The sequence below is a fragment of the Hippopotamus amphibius genome, chromosome 15, assembly GCF_030028045.1.
Source record: "Hippopotamus amphibius kiboko isolate mHipAmp2 chromosome 15, mHipAmp2.hap2, whole genome shotgun sequence".
Taxonomy (NCBI): domain Eukaryota; kingdom Metazoa; phylum Chordata; class Mammalia; order Artiodactyla; family Hippopotamidae; genus Hippopotamus; species Hippopotamus amphibius.
In genome coordinates, this window is record NC_080200.1 from 27,947,499 (window position 1) to 27,968,948 (window position 21,450).

At 48.2% G+C, this 21,450-nt stretch overlaps 1 protein-coding gene across 1 annotated transcript in view; it reads left to right on the plus strand.

The window, feature by feature from the left end:
- The window catches only part of MAML1 (mastermind like transcriptional coactivator 1), a 46,650-nt gene extending 35,206 nt beyond the window's left edge, over positions 1 to 11,444 (plus strand). The window contains exons 2-5 of the mRNA XM_057709118.1: positions 534 to 1,946; positions 4,460 to 4,699; positions 6,143 to 6,239; positions 7,865 to 11,444. Of these exons, the coding sequence (XP_057565101.1) occupies positions 534 to 1,946; positions 4,460 to 4,699; positions 6,143 to 6,239; positions 7,865 to 8,844 (2,730 nt within the window). The 3' untranslated portion in view covers positions 8,845 to 11,444. The remainder of the gene's footprint in view (positions 1 to 533; positions 1,947 to 4,459; positions 4,700 to 6,142; positions 6,240 to 7,864) is intronic.
- Positions 11,445 to 21,450: the final 10,006 nt, after the last annotated feature.

Sequence of the window (21,450 nt, forward strand, 5' to 3'; positions counted from 1 at the left end):
AGAGCCTATACTAGCCAAGTCTCCTTTTAGCTGAAAACAGTAGAAATCCAAGTTCAACCAGCTTAAACACAAGGAGCGATTTATTGGTTCCCATAAGTGAAAAGTCCAGGGGGCTGGCTGGTCTTGGGTATTGCCTAGATTCAGGATGCAGATGATGTCCTCAAGAATGTGTGTGTATCCTCTGGCTCTTTCTCATTGGCTCCATTCTCAGGCGCATCCTCAGATTAGATGACTGGGCTGCATCAGGCTTGTATCCTACAAAAAGAACTGCAATAGTCAAGGGACTGACGCTGGGTTGCTCTCCCACAGCTGAGCTAGTCTTGACTCAGGCAAGGGCACAGAAGAGGAGGGAGAGACAACCCTGGAGGGGAAATGGGGGTGTGTTCCCAGAAGCGGGGGTTGTAAACTGCGCAAGCAGAATTGGCAGGCGAGCACTGCAGGGATACAGGCCCTGGGTTTAAGTCGCCATTAGAAGCAGAGGGGCCTCATACGTGGTGTTGCATTCATAAGTTACTCTTTTTTGTGTTTTTCAGCATCTTCATGATACAGTGAAGAGGAATCTCGATAGTGCCACATCCCCTCAGAATGGTGATCAGCAGAATGGCTATGGGGACTTCTTTACTGGGCACAAGAAGACCCGCCGGGAGGCCCCTCTGGGAGTTGCCGTCTCTTCCAATGGCCTGCCTCCAGCCTCCCCCCTTGGTCAGCCTGACAAGCCTGGCACAGAGGCCCTACAGGCCAGTGGGAAGCACTCACTGGGGCTGGACTCCATCAGCAAGAAATGTCTGGCAGACTCGAGCCTCCACTTGAATGGAGGCAGCAACCCCAGTGAGGCGTTTCCCCTGAGCCTGAGTAAAGAACTGAAGCAGGAGCCCGTGGATGACCTGCCCTGCATGATCGCGGGCGCTGGAGGCTCCATATCTCAAAGCAACCTCATGCCTGACCTCAACCTTAATGAGCAGGAATGGAAGGAGCTCATCGAGGAGCTGAACAGGTCAGTGCCTGACGAAGACATGAAGGATCTGTTTAATGAGGACTTTGAAGAGAAGAAGGATCCAGAGTCTTCCGGTTCTGCCACACAGACTCCCTTGGCACAGGACATTAATATTAAGACAGAATTCTCTCCAGCAGCCTTTGAACAAGAACAGTTAGGCTCTCCACAAGTGAGAGCTGGGTCTGCAGGACAGACCTTTATGGGGCCTTCATCTGGCCCTGTGAGCACAGATTCACCCAACCTAGGGGCCTCTCAGCCCCTGTTCCACACCTCTGGTCCACCTGGGGTGGACAATCCCAGTCCCGGCCTGATGTCAGCATCAGCCCAGGCCCAGAATGCACAAAGAGCACTCTCCAGTGTGGTGTTGCCTAGCCAGGGCCCAGGCGGGGGCTCAGAGCTGTCCTCTGCCCACCAACTCCAGCAGATCGCTGCCAAGCAGAAGCGTGAGCAGATGCTCCAGAACCCACAGCAGGCTGCCCCAGCACCAGCCCCAGGCCAGATGTCCACGTGGCAGCAGACAGGCCCCTCCCACAGTCCCTTAAATGTCCCTTATCCCATGGAAAAGCCTGCCAGCCCTTCTGGTTACAAGCAAGACTTCACCAGCTCCAAACTGCTCATGATGTCCAGTGTGAACAAGAGCTCCCCTCGGCCCGGAGGCCCCTACCTCCAGCCCAGCCATGTGAACCTGCTGAGTCACCAGCCACCAAGTAACTTGAATCAGAGTCCCGTGACTAACCAAGGGTCAGTGCTAGACTATGGCAACACCAAACCCCTTTCTCACTACAAAGCGGACTGTGGGCAAGGCGGCCCTGGGGCTGGCCAGAGCAAGCCGGCCCTGATGGCTTATCTTCCCCAGCCGCTGTCTCATCTGAACAACGAGCAGAACTCCTTATTTCTAATGAAACCAAAGCCAGGAAATATGACCTTCCGATCACTGGTTCCACCTAGCCAGGTGAGCACGGGGCTTTCCCCTGTTACTCTGCATCCACATTCATCCATCGTGTGGTTACCAGATCCCAGGTAGCTGGGGAACAAAGGGAGGGAGGGACCAGCTATTTCGTCTTTTCATTCCTTTGGGCTCAGTAGTTGTGGCACAGGAGCTTAGTTGCTCGCGGCATGTGGGATCTTCCCCAACCAGGGATCGAACCCACATCCCCTGCATTGGCAGGCAGATTCTTAACCACTGCGCCACCAGGAAAGTCCCCAGGATTGATTCTTAAGAAACAAAAATATGGTAAAAGTCCCCAGTGTAACTTGGTTTTTCATTTTTTGGTTTTTTTTAACTGTATGCACGTTTGAGGAATCCCCTGCACTTGACCTAGTGTCTCTTTCATGCCATACAACTTAAGTCATTTGTGGCTGTATTTTGCAGGTAAAGATCACATATAATGTCCATAGAGTCTCTGCTGTTTTGTTTTTTTTAAACCATCTTTCAGATATGGATGTTCAAAGTACCATAAGTTTTAGTAAGCTTTTAACATTTAGGTGAGTGCTGCTTCCTGACAGGTTATTTATATCTGCTCAAGCCTGGCAGACTCACATGGCTTTGTAGGGTGGAGAATGTTCAGGTACCATTTTATCATGGTCATTTTTACATTTCTACTCACATTCAAATATGTTCTAAAATGCCTTACCCCCCGGAAGCCTTCTCATAGCTAGGGCTTGTATAGTCAACAAACACAGTGTTCCCAGACTTCCTCAAAACACTTGGCGTTTCTCACTCCACAGTATGTCCTGTCTTCCATGTCTGCATATATAGACCCATTGATACTTTTAACAGTTGTGTGACAACAGTTGTGTCACATGCAGTTGGGTGTATTGCACTGTCTCCTTTCTTTGACTACTATAAGCCTGCTGTAAGTGAATTACTTTGTGTATTTGTAGCACACTCTAAAATTTTAAAAATTAAAAATTAAAAAACTCACTGTTAGTAATATTGTGAGGAAATTGACATGTTCAGATAGTGGTGAGGGTGTATAAATGGGCAGGATGCTTTTGGAAAGTAATTTGACATTTTGTGTTTTTCTGTTAAGCCGTAAAATGTTCGAAAGCGTTGACACATTATACCCCTGCAAGAAGTAATCCAAAAAAAGGTTACATACAGGATATTCACTGCATGAGTGTTTCTAATAGCCAAAAACTGGAAGCAGTCTTAGCATCTCCCAAAAGAAGAATGCATGTGTAAATGTTCATACTTCTACTTATTCAGCCACTGAACTGCTACACAGTCACTAAGAGCATCCTAAGAAAGAGCATCCCAAAGAAAGTACTACTGAAATGACTGCCTTGCACCTCACAGGCGACTCTTGTAGTCCATAAGCTTCTGGTAATTGGAGTGAGGAGATTACCTCAGAATCTGTCTGCTCTAAGATTAGAATCTTGTAAAAAGATTAAATATACAAATGACAGACTTCCAGGGTGGTCCAGTTGGTAAGACTCCACTTTCCCATTGCAGGGGGCCTGGATTTGATCCCTGGTCAGGGAGCTAGATCCCACATGCCACAGCTAAGACCTGGCGCAGCCAAAGAAAGAAATAAACGTTTTTTTTTTTTTTGGGCACACGGGCTTAGTTGCTCCGTGGCATGTGGGATCTTCCTGGAGCTGGGATCGAACCCGTGACCTCTGCATTGTCAGGCGGATTCTTAACCACTGCGCCACCTAGGAAGCCCAGAAATAAATGTTTTTAAAAATCCAAATGAATAAGGACTGGGGAAAAGCTCAAAAAGTTGAGCTTGTTTAAATGATAATTGCTTTTTGCCTTTTTCCTGTTTTGAGTTAAAATTTTTCCTTTTTTTTTAAATGGAAGTAATGATATTGGGGTAATACTGTGGTGGCCTTTGGCATGACTCTCACTTTAGGTCCAGGTATTAGTAGAGAATCTCCATTAAAGCGCTCAAGGATACTCAGTGTGTTTTGAGCATGAGTATCTGACAAAAGCCAAGTCGTCTTTTCCCAGGAAAGTGCTGTACACAGGTGGGCAAACCATATAATTTCAGGCGGCTCAGGGACAGCCCTGCCACCAGGGGCCTAAGGTTTGCACATTCAGAATGTAGTATCTCAGTCAACCAGAGCCCCTCCGAAGTTCCTCCTCTGGGGACCTGGCTGCACCCATGCATTCCAGTAAGGGAGCGTTTATAAGCTACAGTTGCCACGGGAACTATGTATGTGAATATACGAGCTTAAATGTAAAGTCACAGCTTTGCCACTGGTGAATCATAGGAAACAAAGCTTACACGCAGCTTGTGGCTGTTCACTGCCATGCCTAGATACTCAGGTGTGCGTGCTGTTGGTCTCTGGCCCCGCCCTGGAGGGTGGTTTCCCTGGAGTCACCTGCAGGGAAGCAGAGGCTTCAAGAGAGAGCCTTGAGCCCGGCTTTCACTGGGTAGAGCTCATCTGCTCAGATCAGGGCTTATAGTCCACGATGTGTCCCGCTTGACCTGAGACCCCCTTAATCTGTGTTGACAGGACCAGAACCCTCCCAACGTCCCTGCACCAACCCAGGCTGCCAGTGTGGGGACTCAGCCGCCCGCCGTGTCCGTGGCCAGCACTCACAGTAGCACCCCCTTTCTCAGCAACCAGCAGCAGGCAGCTGTAATGAAGCAGCATCAGTTGCTTTTGGACCAACAAAAGCAGAGGGAGCAGCAACAAAAGCATTTGCAACAACAGCAGTTTTTGCAAAGGCAGCAGCACCTTCTGGCAGAACAGGTAAAGAGAAAGGTGCCCCTGCCATCCCCTCCTGTGTTTTCCTGCCTCCCGGGTCACTGCAGTGTGGAATGTGATTGTTTGTGTGTCCAGTATTGGAGCGCTCCTGGAAACGGGGTGTGGTGTCTCTCAAGACAGTGGCAGCCTCTGTCACAGCAGCTGTATGTCACTTAGTGGGGATTAATGAAGGCCGTATCTGTGGCTGAAACTGTATGTGTTAGAAACATTTTTCTATGTCCCTTGTCAGCAGCTACCAAAGCACTGAGCTCACTGGTCCACCGGTTTGCCATGGGATCCAGCTTTGTTGTGAAGGTAGAGTTTGCTGTAAGGCAGAACATAAAGCAGGGAAATGAAGACTTCCCTGAGGTCCTGGGTTCAAGAATCAGAGCTGACAAGCCACCTCCCAGTCCTGCAGTTCACCCACGTGGTCACCAAATGTAGTGTGTAGGTACTAAGGTTACAGGAGTTCTCAGAATTTTAAATTACATCCTTAAGTCATAAGAGAACTAACTACCCAGAGGATGAAATTGATTGAGGATGGCTTTCAAACCCACTCTACTGTCTCAGTTCTGCCATTTTTTAAATAACAGCTTTATTGGGATATAATTCCCATGACATAAAATTCACCTATGTAAAGTGTACAATTCAGATGGTTTTTAGTTTATTCACAGTTATGCAGCCAGCACCAAAGCCAATTTTAGAATATTACCTGAAAGAAACCCTGTATCCATTAAAAGTTATTCCCCCATCTTCCCAAGCCTAGGCAACCACTAGTCTACTATGTATCTCTGTAGATTTGCCTGTTTGGACATTCCATATATGTGCATTCAGGACGCAACCACACTGCAGCACACACCCGCACTTCATTCTCTCCTGTGGCTCAATATTCTGTTATATGAATAAGCTGTGTTTTATTTATCTGTTCATCAGTTTATAGACATTTGGGTTGCTTCCCCATTTTGTGGACATAGGTTTTCAGTTCGCTTGAGTGTATACCTAGGGATGGAATCGTTGGGTCATATGGTAACTCTTTAGTTTAACCTTTTGAGAAACTGCCAGACTGTTTTCCAAAACAACTGCACCATTTTGTGTTCCCACAGCAGTGTGTGAGGGGCCAATTTCGCCACATCCTTGACACACTTATCTGTGTTTTTGATTCTAGCCATCCTAGTAGGTGTGGTATCTCATTGTGGCTTTGACTTGCATTTCTTTTTTCTTTTAACTGATACACCACCTTTTTTTTTTTTTTTTTAATCGTTGCTCCTTAGATCTGCCCCATCCTTCTGTCTCATACTGTTTATTAAGAATCCCCCAAATGGGATTACAAGCATTATCTCCACAGGAGTGCCTCTGAGTAACAGACTTGGACAGTTTACTTTTCTCTAATCTCTTTGTTTTTGTTTTTTGTGGGTCTTGTTGTTCTCTGTTGTTCTTGGCATTTTCTAGGAGAAGCAGCAGTTTCAGCGCCATCTGACCCGCCCGCCACCCCAGTACCAAGACCCAACACAGAGCACCTTCCCACAGCAGGTTGGACAGTTCACAGGTGAGGAGTGTCTGAGGCGGTGGAGTAGGGCAGGGGACAGCAGGCACTGGACAGAGCAGGTGGTCTGTTCCCCTCATGCTGAGTTCCTGTTCTCTGCCCAGCTTTATGCTCCAGGTGCTGAATGGATTTATATGCTCCTGTAACTTCATTCTGCACAAGGAGCCTAGCGTTCTGGTTACCCTACAGGTCAGGAGAAGAAAGTCGTAGAGGCAGACTACTTTGGCCAAGTGCTTTGGGCTGGGTCCCTGGCTGTTTAATCGTTTGAGGCAAAATCATTTCTAGTTGGAAGATATCTTATCAATAGGAAGTGGCTTCTGTAATTCTTAAAAAAGTTCCTTGCTTCTACCGTTATATGTCGCTTCAAAAAATGACCCTCTCCTATTTTTCAGATAAGGAGAGACTTAATGCAGTCGTGTGGCTTTTTGCTTCTTTTCTTTCTTCCTGTCTGCTCATATTGGTGTCACAGATGGCGGTATCAGCAGGAGACAGTTGACCAGAAAGGGGCAGGAAGCATTCTGAGATCTCAGCTGTCGTGTCTCAGATATGTGAGGGAACCTGACCGCCACTGCTCAGGCTGTCACTCCAGAAATACAGATTTCATTTGACAGATGCAGTAAAATCTAGGCCATACCTGCCTTCCTAGCTCTTGGAATGTCTTCGAAACCTGTGCTTTTCTTCATCAGTGATTCTCACTATAATGCGTCCCAGAGAAGTTGACCACAGCTGTGCATTCCAGCGGAGACTAAGTAGGGTTTCATGCTTGTGCTAACAGGGGCCTGGGAGTTGAAGTCCGTGGGCATCTGAGAAGCCTGGGTCTTGGTCAGCTTTCCTGCCTTGATCCCATTTAATGTTGTTGTGGGCTATCAGTGGGAGACAAGTGGATTATTTCAGCTTTTCTGTTTTTTCTTCAACTCAGTTTTTAGTTAGGTGCTAATGGAGAGAGGAAGAGGAGAAACAAAGTGTGCTCAGTTATGGCCAACCCCTGAACAATCGGTCTCCTACCTACAAAAAACCATCTCAGCTAGTGCTGTCACCATGCATCCATTGCTTAAGACCGAGTCCCAAATAACAACTTCCCTGAGGACAGGACCTCTCTGTCCCATTGTGTGCTGTCTCCCCAACTCAGTAAATATCTTCTAATTTCAGTCTAGACTCCTTCCCCCCTTCACCACCCTGCAGTGCCACCCTGTGTGGGTCCCTCATCTAAGTGGTCTTAACAGTCTCTACCCAGCTAGGTCTAAACCATAGTCACAGTCCAGTTACCCTTTGGCTTTGCAACTCTGTCCCCTCATATGGTGGCTACAGCTCTTCTGATCTGGCTGGGACCATCTCTTCCTTTTATGTCTAGACACTCTCCCCACTTCCTAGCCAGAGAGTTTGCCCCTTCCTCAGTGCCTGTCTTAATCTGTCCTAATCTTCTCATTGCTGCAAATTGGCCTCCCTACCACCCTGTAGGAAATCTTTGGCCCCCAGGGCTTTCTTCTTTGAAGTTCCACCGATCTGGTGTTCTGATTTTGCCTTTCATGCCTGTAGGATAGCAGTTGCAGCTTGGGTCTTGGAAGTGTCTCCATAGTGGTGGGGAAGAAATGCTGTTAGCTCAGTTGACAGAATTTTCTGTTTTCTAGGGTCCTCTTCTGCCATGACTGGCATGAACAGCTTGGGTCCATCTAACTCCAGCTGTCCTCGAGTGTTCCCTCAGGCTGGGAATCTGATGCCAATGGGCCCTGGACACACTTCGGTTTCCTCTCTCCCCTCAAACTCAGGCCAGCAGGACCGGGCTGTGGCTCAGTTCGCGGGCTCCCAAAGCATGCCGCAGGGCAGCCTCTATGGCATGGCTTCTGGTATAACCCAGATTGTTGCCCAGCCCCCGCCACAGGCCACCAACGGACATGCCCACATTCCTCGGCAGACCAGCGTGAGCCAGAACACCTCCGTTTCAGCTGCCTACGGGCAGAACTCTCTGGGGAACTCTGGTCTCTCCCAGCAGCACAGTAAGGGAACCCTGAACTCTAGTTTAACTAAGCCACAGGTCCCCAGGGTATCGGCAGCCATGGGTGGCCAGAACTCCACATGGCAGCATCAGGGAATGCCGAACCTGAGTGGCCAGACCCCAGGGAACAACACCGTAAGCCCCTTCACTGCAGCCTCCAGTTTCCACATGCAGCAGGCCCACCTGAAAATGTCTAGCGCGCAGTTCTCCCAGGCGATGCCCAGCAGGCCTATGGCCCCCCTGAGCTCAGCAGCTGCCGTGGGGTCCATGCTGCCCCCTGGGAGTGCACAGCAGAGGACCAGTGCCCCTGCCCCAGCACCTCCCCAGGGAGCCCCACAGCAGGGTTTGCCAGGCCTGAGCCCGGCCGGGCCTGAGCTGGGGGCCTTCACCCAGAGCCCCACCCCAACGATGGGCGGCCGGGCAGGGCTACACTGTGCCCAGGCCTACCCTGTGCGGACCGCAGGCCAGGAACTGCCCTTTGCCTATAGCGGGCAGCCAGGGAGCAGCGGGCTGGCCAGCATGGCTGGAGATGCTGACCTGATCGACTCCCTGCTGAAGAACAGGACTTCGGAGGAGTGGATGAACGACTTGGATGACCTTCTAGGGCCTCAGTAACGGGAGGATTTGTGATGTTTTCAGTGTTCATACAGCTTATATTTTTGTTCTCAGATTCAAGAAAGAGCAACTAATTTGGACCAAAAGCCCACAGCCCGGGGAGCTGGGCAGGTAGAGCTAGAGCCGTGGGGGCAGAGGCCTGGTCCTCCCAGGATCTGTGGGGCCCACAGCTCCCAGCCAGCAGTTGTGATTCGTTGGGCTGGCCCCACCCCATCTGCTGGCGTTGTTATCTGGTGTTGGGACAGCAGGACAGAGTTCTACAGGTGGTTTTCTATCTAAATGACCAAAAAACCAACAGTGAAACCCCACAGTGTCAGGCTTATAAAAATCTGTGCTATCATGTTGACTTAATCCAAGATTTCTCCACTTGCCCCAATGTTGGGACAAATTTTTGTTGAAACTTTATAGCAGAACTATTTGCAATTTGTAGCATAGAAAAGATTTTTAAATTTTTTTAAGGTTTTAAAACAGATTAGGGTAGGTGGTGGTTTAAATCAATAAGTGGCATTGGAAACTTAGGGTTTCCTTTTGATTAAAGAGCCTTTTTTATTCCTGCTCTTTGTCAGCTTTCAGGGCAAAGGGAGGCTCACTGGAAAATCATTTCCATAAGTGCAGGCTGTGGCTGCATGTGCCAAAAAGGAACAGGATGCCCTGAGACAGCAGAGCTAAGGACACAGATGTGGTCTTTCCAGCAGCTCCTCCTCCTCCCAGAATGCTGTTCTTCTAGGTTGGCATTTAGGAGGACCTGGACTGAGCCTGAGGAATCCCAGCTGCTGAGGAATCGCTTCCTCCTGTGTGTTGGTAGCAGAACCCCGGCAGCCCCCAGGTTAAATGCTGAAATGAAATCATTGGGATTCCTGCGTCCTCTTTTGTTGTAACTTTTCGCCTTCTGCAATTTCTCTGAAGACTCATATTTGACGTGTTAGAAAGGTGGTCATTGTTGAGTTGTGCACAGATGTCTGTCCTGCACCCTGTCTTCGTTTCCCATAACCTTTCTTTCTGCCTCCCCTTCTTTCTCTCTCCAGCCCAAATGGAAAACCTCCTTAAGGCACTGATTTACTAGATTGGAGAGGAAAAGAAAGAGTCATTAGAATTCCCTCGGGAACCCCAGCATTGTAAGGAGGAGGGTATCCCCTCCCAAGAAAGCAAAGGTTTGTGGGAAAGAGAAAAAGAGGTGTGCCCTGTTTGGCAGGGAGGACGCAAGCCAGGCCAGAGGAAGGAATTCCACTTTGTTTTACTACTTCTGCCACTCCCTCATCAGATGACTTGCACTTTTTAAGGAGCGTTGCTTTGTAACACTAATACATCCTTTCTAAAGATTCAAGTGGATTTCTCTTTTAAGGTCTATGACTTTTTAGGTCTTGACTAAGCTCAGAGTCCACAACAGAGTATTGCCTGTGGGCTGTTTGTGGAAAATGAAGACAGAGAGAGCACTTCGATGTAACGAAAGCAAAATGGTAAGCACAGGGTGAGACCCTTTCAAACAGAGTGTTGGAGAGAAGATAGTACACTGAAAAGAGTGGCTTATATACAGAGTGGTCTCTGGCGAAACCACAACCCCATTTTTATTTCCCTGGAGCCAAAATGAATAATTCAAGGAGAATCATGTGTAAAAAATTGAGCCAAGGAAAACATTCACACAATCAGCTTGAGTGGCTTTGAGGGGATGAAGGGTTGTACACACATTGGTAATTATTTTGCACCAGCAGTGCCTTTCATGGGGGTACTTGGACCCTCAGATCTTCTTTTCTAATAGCCATTGGCCACCACGGGTGGTGTTTGGGCCATTTCCCCTTTAAACACCCTCCCTGCTTTCCCCAGATGCTGAGTATAGCTCTCAAAGAAGGGAATGAATCATAAAGCCAGTGAAGACGCCACCCTTGGAGTGAGTTCCCCAATTGGAAAGGGAAGAGGGTGACCTCAGCGAGTTTTCTACCAAAAATAGCGGCCTGAAGGCTGGTGGTGGGTCCTTGTTCCTCTCCTGGTCTCCCTCTGGCTGCTGCTCACCTCTATCCCCAGGCACTCGCGCCTCTGCCTCTCCCTTGTGGGGAGGACTGCCCTTGCCTTCGTCCTGGGGCCACCTAGACAGACAGCAGGCTTCTCACTTGCTGCAGTGTCAGAGCAATAAAATGTGATGCGTGGAGTCCCCCCAGGGAGCTGCCCATGGCTTTATTTATGAATCTGGTTTTTGGGTCGTCAGGGAAGGAGACAACTCCACCTCAGTGCAAATCCCCATCTTCCAGGAGCCATGACTCAAAAGAAAAGGGTGCTCGGACTTTTGTTATACACACTTGCTTTGTGTAAATAAATGTTTACAATTTTATATTAAAGATGGAGTAAGCGTTAGAGCTTCTGATTGTATATTTTTTACTTTTATAGATTTTAAAACTATGATCCTTTATATATGTGTTCGGGGGGGGCTATAAGTTTTATGTCAAACAGTTGGTATTGTTAACTTTTTACTGTCATCAAAGTACATAAAAATCCTATTAATTCCCTTATTCTTCTACTTCCCTTAACTCTGGTATACACCAAAAAGAAATCTTTACTTTCCTGTTTTATCGTTATAAAATAATAAAAGTATTTTGCTAGTATGGAAACTGCCCATGTATTTCACTTCACGTGGCCGTGCCAGCAGGGTAGGAGGTGGACCAGTACATAACTGCTTTGTTTGGTAGTCGATTTCCTTTTGTGATTTAGCTGCTTTCTTAATGCATGGTGGTGGTGGTGGGGGGGGGGGGTGTTTGGTTTGGTTTCTCTTAGAGTAACTTCTATTTTTTGATGATAGATAGGAAATCAGCACTGACATTGCCCAGGGCCACTGGTCTCTCCCCTCTCTAGGACTCATTCGTGTCCTTATGCTGTTGTGAGGGAAGTTGGACCAGATAACTCAGGGATACTTTAGATCCTTAGCACTTCAAATGTTTTACTTAAACCCTTAGCTTTACCGTCAGTACAGTTCTCACAGTTTTGTGTGGTTTCCTATTTTATTGTAAGAACGTGTGTGCTCTGGCAGATTGACCCACTCAGTCCTGTCAGTGTCACACTGTAAAGGGGCCTCAAATGATGACAGAAGCCGCACCGGACGCCTGGAAGGCAAGTCTTCTCAGTGACCTCTCTCTTACCTCAGCCATAGCCTGGAAGTGGGTCAGACCTAGAGAAGCTGGAGCTCTTAGAGGGGCAGGAAAGAGCAGCCTTCCAGGAGGAAGCCTGTCATGTGATGGAATTAAAAAGTTCGATTACTCTAATGAAACCTGATATAGCCATGTATGTAAGGCACAGTAAAGGGAAGAACACAAGACCCGTTCGCTGTCATTAGTGGTCAAAGAAGTACAGAATAGGACAAAAGTGAGCTGATTCTGCTTGTCAGATTAACAAAGAGGAGGAATACTCATTGCTGACTGCAGTGTAATGAGCCAGGCTGCTGTACAGCCTTTTTGTGGGAAGACATTTTGGAAAAGGTAGCAAACATCTTAAAATGTACGTGCCATCTGTCCGCCTCAGCAATTCCAATCCTGAGAAGCCATCCTTGAAAATAATTCTGGGTGCAGAAGAAGGTGTGGTGCGCAGTGGTGGTCCTTGTAGCACTATTTGTAATTGCAGAAAACTAGGAGAACCTAAAGAGTTGTCTGGGGCTTCCCTGGTGGTGCGGGGGTTAGGAACCTGCCTGCCAATGCAGGGAGATCCCATCTGCCACGGAACAGCTAAGCCCGCGAGCCACAACTACTGAAGCCCACTTGCCCTAGGGCCCGAGTGTCACAACTGCTGAGCCCACGTGCTGCAACTACTGAAGCCCACACCCCTAGAGCCCGTGCTCCCCAACAAGAGAAGCCACCGCACTGAGAAGCCCACGCACCGCAACTAGAGAAAAGCCCATGCACAGCAGTGAAGACCCAACACAGCCAAAAATTAATTAATTTTTAAAAAATAAAGAGCTGTCAGAGGGGGTTGGTTAAGTAAATTGCAGCACTTCCACTTGATGAGATAAATTACAGTTTAAATACTTAGGAAGGTTTTGAACACAGTAACATGGAGTGTTGGTTTTGTTGGGCTGCTTCTACTGGGACCCAGCAGAAAAACCAGCCAATAAAACCCTAAACATTCCCTGCCCCCAGTCTGTTTTTTAGATTACCAGGTAACTCCCAGAATCAAAGGAGGTGTTGAACAAGCCAGGCCTCAGGAGTGCCAAGGGTCCGGCAGTTCCAGCCTCTGCTGCTCGGCCACCTTCCCGTGTCTGTTGGGAATTACAAGCCAGACTCGTGTAGTGACGGAGGCAGGCTCCGTGAGGGACAGCTCTCTCAGCTCTGTTTATAGAGCACCTCCTGTGGCCAGGCGTCGTATTAGGAGCAGGGAAGGTAGCAGCAGTACAGGAGAGGAGCGCCTGGCTCCGTGGACCTTCAGTCTCGTCACGAACAGATGACAGGTGTTTCAGAATGATAAGTGTCAGGAAGAAACTAAAGCAGAGATAAGGTAGAGGGCGCTGGGGCTGCTGGGGACCAGAGGTGAGGCCTGAGAGTCTTTAGATGTGGTGGGCAGAGTAGGCCTCACTAAGGAGACACGTTAACTGAGGCCGAGCGCTGGAAGGGAGCTCTGGGCAGAGCAGTTCACAGCCACGTGGGATGGGAAAGGAAGTTCCCCAAAGGAAGAGGGTGCTGTTAACGGGGGAAGGAACACTGAGAAAGCAATATCAACACATGCGCAACGCATGTTCAATTAAAAGCACAAAGGACATATGTTGCCTACGGTAGGACACTGTGCCCTTGCCTCTCCACCAGTGACCCAGCTTGGCAGCATCCACATTGCAAGCCTGTGCTACTCCAGGACCTCTGCCAGCCCTGCCCAGGGAGATGCTAAAGGTGAGTGGGTTCCCACGTTCATCCCTGGAGTTGGACTGCTCCTGCCATCATTAGCAGCTCTATCAATTAGCCTTAAGGCCAGTCAGCGGATGAAGGCGTGGAAGTGACAGTGTGGCTGTAAAGCTGTGGAAAGATGCAAAATCGTAGTTGCCTGTGAGCTTGGTCCAAGGCTAGTCAACCAAAAGTTCCAGGCACTCCAGCACCAGCACAAGGAATGGCAGGCGATGTCTTGGAAACAGATCAGCTCTTATGCATATGGGATCAATTTGCCTTACTAAACCTTTCGCCCTTGGTCTTCGAGCTGGTGATGCACCTACCACTTTTCAGATAGGCTTTGCTTGTGTGTCAAAGATAATCTTACCTCTGAACGGTTGCGGTAAGCTGGGCTGCATACCCTAGTCCGTACATGCAGACCATTTCATGAAAGTTGGAAGAAATAGCTTCATCCACTCCGAGTGGAATCCATCATGACAAGGACAGAACACATGGCTCCACCTCGACATCCATGTCCTGGCATGCAAACTCAGGGAGGTAACCTGTGCAAGGAAAAGAGATGCCATCTGCTACAAAAACAGATACGGTCACAAATACAGCTACCTCCCCGGGGTAGAGTGAGGGGGTTCAAGAGTCCCTCTCCTGTCTAGTGGGACTGGGTGGCAAGAGTTCCGCACTGCAAGTGACACGGCGGGTCCTGGCCAGACAGGCACAGCACGCATTCAGGGGAGGTTAGGTTGCCGCAGGGAGTCCGAGCAGAAGGCTCCATTTGCCGTCGTATCTGGAAAGCAGAACTTTTCAAGGTTACGGGGAGTAATATGTTGCACTTACATATTCTTCAGTTGTGAAGGACCTAGCTCCACTTGATGCAGCTGAGGTGAGTGCTTGCTGCACTCCCTTTGGATTTATCCCTACTGACACCACTACCGTCTCTCATCTCGAGTTTGTTATTTGTTTTTTTTCATCTCGAGTTTTAAGGCTCTGGATTGGTTGTATACTTTCTTAAGTACCCACTTCTCTTCTATAACGCAGGGCGGAGCCCAACCACATACAGTCATCTTCAAAGTCAAGAGCTGCAGATGTTGCCATCCTTCCTACTCATGTTACCCTTGGAGTTGGAGGCCCCACGGGGTCCTTGCCCCCAAGTAGTAAAAAAAAAATCCAAATCTGCTTTATTATATCTCCCCCATGCCCTTTCTTCTTTTTGACATTTGTGCAGTAAAAGATGCTTTTCTTAAACCGCTGCTGCTTCTCATTCCTTCTGTTGAATCTATCTAACCTCCTCTGTTGGCTCCTCTCTCCATCCAACATTTTAGCCCTGCCATAGTGTTATAGGAAGACTAGAACAAGAGAACGAGGCTTGTCTGAGCCCAAACCTTCCACTACAGACAGGGTGTGAGCCCAGCTTAAGGACTGAGGGGCTCCTTCCACCAAATGACAGGAGTGTTGGTTGCTGCCGGCTCTTAGCTTAGTCTTTCTGGAAATTGCCTTCAGTGGAAGCAAGCTGCTTTGCCTGTGGCCAGGCCCCCTGCTCAGGGACAGCCCACATCTGGACCTTGGCCAACATGGGAGTACAAAGGCCCAGCACCTTTCCTCAACTTGGGACAGCAAAGGGCCTCCCAGATCCACGGTGCCTATAGGATCATCTAAGGCCTCCTTTGCAACTGCATCTTGGTTCAACACCCTTCTGTCCAGTCCCGCTGCCCTTGCATGCTCACAAAATCTACTTCTGAGGAAGCCAACCTGAGACAGTGGGCGTGGGGAGTGCTCTCATAGCTGGTGAAACAGGCTTACTGCCTGGCAATGAAAGCCCATCACTGCTGACCACGGGGCAGGGAAAGCGGCTAGCACACTGACATTAAAAGATATTCAGAACAGATGATTGAACCTGGTGTACCCCCAAAAAAATAAAAAAATAAAAATAAAAAAATAAAAATTATCAGAAAAAAAAAAAGACATTCAGGGTGGTGATACTGGGATAGGATACTGGGAAAGGGAAAGCAATATCCTAGGCCTCTGAGAAGTTTAAGGGAAGGAATAATTATAGGGCCTGTGGAACAAAAGCCAAAAGTAGTACTAGGATGTGGAGAAGGCAGACATGCAAAATAGTGCAGCAGACTTGCAAAACAGTGCAGCAGACACGGAAAACAGTATGAGTGCTCCTCAAAAGATGAAAACTAGAACAAGTTTTAATTAAAAATTAAAACGTGGGCTTCCTAGGTGGCGCAGTGGTTAAGAATCCACCTGCCAGTGCAGGGGACACGGGTTCGATCCCTGCTCCAGGAAGATCTCATATGCCACGGAGCAACTAAGCATGTGCACCACAACTATTGAGCCTGCACTTTAGAGACCATGAGCCACAACTATTGAGCCCATGTGCTGCAACTACTGAAGCCCATGCGCCTAGAGCCCGTGCTCTGCAACAAGAGAAGCCCTGGCAATGAGGAGCTCATGCACCACAACAAAGAGTAGCCTCCACTCACCACAACTAAAAGAAAGCCCGCATATAGCAAAAGACCCAACACAACCAATAAAATAAATAAATAAATAAATAAATAATAAATAAAAACATGACCAAGCAATCCCAGTTCTGGCTATTTATTTAACCAAAAGTACAGAAATCAGGAGATATTAGCACTACCATATTCATGGCTGCACTATTCACAGTATCCAAGATGTGGAAACAATCTAAATGTCCACCGACAGATGAATGGATAAAGTGCAGTGTGTACATATAATGGAATATCCTCAGCCTTTAAAAGAGGAAGTTCTGCACTATGCAACAACAGGGATGAATTTTGAGCACATTTTGCTAAGTACTGTCTTAAATGAGACAAATATCACTTACACGAAGAATTTAAAATAGTCACATTCAGGGGGACTTTCCCTGGTGGTCCAGTGGTTAAGAATCCGTCTTCCAGTTCCGGGGTAGCAGGTTTGATCCCTATTTGGGAAACCAAGATCCCACATGCCTTGGGGCACCTAAGCCTGCGTGCTGCGACTGCTGAGCATGTGAGCCCACCACGACTCGAGAAGAGCCCATGCGCCACAGCAGAGGAGCCCACGTACTGCGATGAAGTGCATGCCGCCACTAAGACCCGACTCAGCCAAAATAATAATAATAATAAAATACATAAGTAAATAAATAAAAAGTCTAGATCCTTTAAAAAAAAGTCAAGTTCATAGAATCAGCGTGGACTGGTGGCTGCTGTGGGAGGGGGGAGGAGGAGCTGCTAATCCATGGGCAGAATGTTCCAGTGAAGCAAGTGATGCGGCTCTAAACATCTGCTCCGTAGCAATAATCAAGGCACTGTATCACACACTTAACTTTTTAAGAGGGCAGATCTCATGTTACGTCTTCTTGCCACAATACAATTTTTAAAAGAACTGTGGTGTCCGGGGGCTATTCCTAGGGGCCGTCACCAGTGCATTGAAGAAAGACAGTGAAAAGCTGGGGATGATTAAGCACCAACTTAAGACCGGGTGTGAAATCAGAGGGCCTCTTCGGCAGACTCTGAGAAGGGCAGGCAAAGCTTGAGGGGATCAGGCCGGGACTTAGGTGTGAAGAGTGAAGGCTGAAATTTCGGCCCACCAAATCTGCTACACAAACGTCACTGTCCTCGTTAGAAAGGAGAGGGACCCTGACATTTGGGATGGGGACAGCTGATTTAATGCCCTGGAAAGCCTTAGAAGCCCAGGTCCCCCTGCCAGCTCTGGGCCTGCAACCTCAGCCTGCTCCTCCCGCTTAAGGGTGGGTGCACTGAAGGACCTTGCCAAGATGGATGGGCAGGAGCTAGGAGTGTGTGGGACCGAAAGGACTGGGCTGTGGGGAAGGCGGTGCTAACAGTAAACTGGTCCAGGGAGTGCCTTGCTGTATCACAGGGCTTATCACCCTGGAGGCTGCACCCCCAGGAGACATTGCACTATGCCCCTAGCTTGGCCCTTGGAAGCTTTGAGAAAGCCGTGGCCAGCGCTCAAGGAAGTAGAAATGCAGGAGCTGCTGCAGCAGGCAGTAGAGGCAGGGTCCACGTGCTCAGTGAAGTGCATGCTAGAGTAGACAGATTCTATAGCTGTGATGGGTCACAAAACCTCTCAGCCAATCACGTTCTGCAAGGGAACCCAGAGGACATCCCATTTACCAAAAAGAGAGGGTATCCTGCAGAAGAGCACCACAGCACTAAGAAGCTGGATGGCCGTTCCTCCGAGGCCCAGACTGATGGTAGAAGATGGAACAGAACCTGGCTCCCTGATTGCAGTGGGGTTGTGGGGAATCCTAAAGCAATAGGGCCAGGTGGCAGTATATACCTTCCAGAAGCGTTATCACAATGAGTGGCCAGGTTGGAGGACCTAACCCACAGAGAGCTAGGGAGCTGTTAACAGATCACAGTGTAGTGCAAGGACAACTAGCTAGGCACTGACAAGGGATTGGCTTCCTTTATACAAGCAGAAGGAATCGACAGTGGATCGATTGGCTGGCTGAGGGAAGCTGCCCCAAGACAAAAGTCACAAAACATTGCCCAGTTTCCCGACAGGCCGCCATCACTGTGAGTGACTCGGGAATGATTCTCCCCGTCCTTCCCAAAGGGACCTATAGCCACTTCCTCAGAGAAGCACACCCCAGGGGAGAGAAATACCTAGATTTGCTAGGTGACTTGGATAGGAGGTCTGAGTTGACACTGACAGCCAGGGATGCCAGTCTTCATGGCTCCCTCGTTAGGTTAGGGGAGTGAGTGCGATGTGTAAAATGGAGTCCCGGCCCAGGTCTAGCTCACCACGGGACCACTGGGTCCACAGCACCCCCCTGGCTATTCCCTTGCCTTGATTTTTTTTTTTTAATTATTGTGTCTTTGTTTTTTTAATTTATTTTTTATTGGCTGTGTTGGATCTTTGTTGCTGCGTGCGGGCTTTCTGTAGTTGCGGAGAGCGGGGGCTACTCTTCGCTGCGGTGTGCGGCTTCTCATTGCAGTGGCTTCTCTTGTTGCGGAGCACAGGCTCTAGGTGCGTGGGCTTCAGTAGTTGTGGCACTCGGGCTCAGTAGTTGTGTCTCACGGGCTCTAGAGCGCAGACTCAGTAGTTGTGGTGCACGGGCTTATTTGCTCCATGGCATGTGCGATCTTCCCGGCCCAGGGATCGAACCCATGTCCCCTGCATTGGCAGGTGGATTCTTAACCACTGCACCACCAGAGAAGCCCCCCTCGCCTTGATATTTAATCAGAATGGACGTACCTGATCATTACAGAACCCTCCCACTGGCCAAGTGGAAGCCTCGGAAACGTCTCCTCTCAGCCAAGAGAGTATATAAAAAGCAATGTTGCATTCCAGAGGGAAAAGCAGAGATAATGCCACCCTAAAAGCCTTGTAGGATGCAGGGGTGGTGGTCTCCCTCACATATGCTCATTTAATCCACGAGTCCCTACAAATAGCAGATGGTCCCTTGCCGAGTTCTTGGACTCCTGCACATGCAGCTGAGTCTAAACTGCAGCTGCAATGAACATCAGCCAACTTCTGCCATCAGTCCCCCCGGTGCTGACAAAAGGGGATTATGAATGGACTGGCTATGATGGCAGCGGTGGGGTCTGCACATGATCCCAGCAGTGTGGCCCCAGCCCCTCAAGGCTGCTCTAGCTCTGTCACGGCTGAACATCCACCCTGCCAGGGACAGAGACCAATGCCAAGCCTCTGAGTCAACTCATCCCTCGAGGAGACCAACTAGCCACATTGGTCCCTTCTGTGCTGGAAAGGGGCAGACATTTGTCTTTCCTTTCCTTCTTTTTTATCCCCCCAGCTTATCATTTTTAAATAATTTCAGACTTCCCAAAAGAATTGTGAAAACGATACAAAGACCTCAAAAACATTATGTGAAGGTGTGGCACATGAGACCACATATCCCATATTCCCTTTATATGAAACGTCCAGAAAACAGATGGGTGGTGGCCTGGGGTTGGGATCTGATGGGGAGATGGAAATGTTCTAAAATCAGATTATCATGTGCTTGCACATCTGGGTAAATTTGCTAGAAGTCATTGAATTGTACATTTTAATTGGGTGAATGTCATGGTATATAAATTATATACCTCAATAAAATTTTTTAAAAACAGTCCAAAGTATGCTTATATACCCTTTACCCAGCTTCCCCACATGTTAACATCTTTTATAACAGCAGCACATTTATTAAAAAGAGGAAATTAATATTGAAACAAAGACTGTTAACTAATGGACAGATCTTATTCACATGTCACCAGATGTCTTGTATGCCCATTTTTCTGGTCCAGGCTTCTATCCAGAATCACATTGCAGTGAGTTGTCAAGTCTCCTTAGTATCCCAGGGCCATGACAATTCCTGTGTCTTTGTTGTCTGTGTCCTTGGCACCAGCTGTTCACATCTCCTGGGAAGGACACAAAGTCCGGGTGTGGCTTTGCCTGACTTGCAGGTGAGCGGGGGCCAGCACCGCTATCCGAGGGATCCAAGTGTTTGACCTGCCAGTACAGAATACGTCTTATGTTGCTTTGGGCCAAGGAACCCTCTCCACAGCAGAGCTCCCATGGGTACGCGGCAGCAGGATCCCTTCCCTGGGAATCACCTTGGCAAGGCAGCTGTCTGGCCCCAATTTACAACTCCTACCCAGGGCCTCCCTTGTACAATACCTGGTCCCTGTCGGGGGTGCAATGGCCCAACCTGCTTGCCCCAATTTGGGGCCACTCTAAAGGCCTTCCCAGCTCCAGGGCCCTCTCTGGGGCGAGCTGAGGCTTGGCTGCAACCACGTCACAGCTCAACACTCCCTGTGACCTGCCCTGCTCTCCTTCTGTCTTTCATAACTGATGTTTCCAGGCCCAGTCCCCAAGAAGCTCCCAGCACCCAAATCCTCTATTTCTGAGGAACTCACTTCATACAAATGGAAAGGTAAGCATGTTTTTGTTGAGGGCAGATTTATCAGCATTTCAAAGGCTTTTGTGGCCCAAAACAGGTCAATCGAAAGCCCACCCTCCTTCAGCCCTTAGAAGAGCTTACAGGAATGAGAACAACTGTTTCCCACCACTGTGGCCTCCCAGCGCGTGCATAGGGCTTTTGGGAAATGAACATTTTCAGTGTTGTGGGAATTTTCCTTCTAACTGATTTTAAACTCTCTTAAAACCGCCTGGTAATTGAACTTGGTATACCCCCAAAAAATAATAAATAAATAAATAAATAAACCGCCTGGGAGGTACTCCCCTGGCGGTCCACTGGTTAAGACTTTGTGCTTCAGCTTCAGGGGCACGGGTTCCATCTTTGGTCAGGGAACTAGGATCCCACATGCTACATGGCCAAAAAAAAAAAAAAAAAAAAAAAGGAAAACAGAAAACTGCCAGGTAGAGAATTTCAGTGAATGTCATCAAAAAGTCTTATTGGCTATGATGTTTAAATCACTACTGATATAATATCATTTTTTTTTTGGCCAGGTTTTGCTGTAAGACTTTTTTGTTTGTTTATTTAGAGTGTACAATTTGGTATTTTTTTTTCTTATTAGTATTGTATATATGGCAATCCCAATCTTCCAATTCTTTCCCCCCCAACCCTCCCTGCTTTCCCCCCTTGGTGTCCATATGTTTGTTCTCTGCATCTGTGTCTCTATTTCCACCTTGCAAACGGGTTGATTTGTACCATTTTTCTATATTCCACATATATGTGTTAATATACGATATTTGTTTTTCTCTTTCTGACTCACGTCACTCTGTATGACAGTCTCTAGGTCCATCCATGTCTCTACAAATGTTCCAG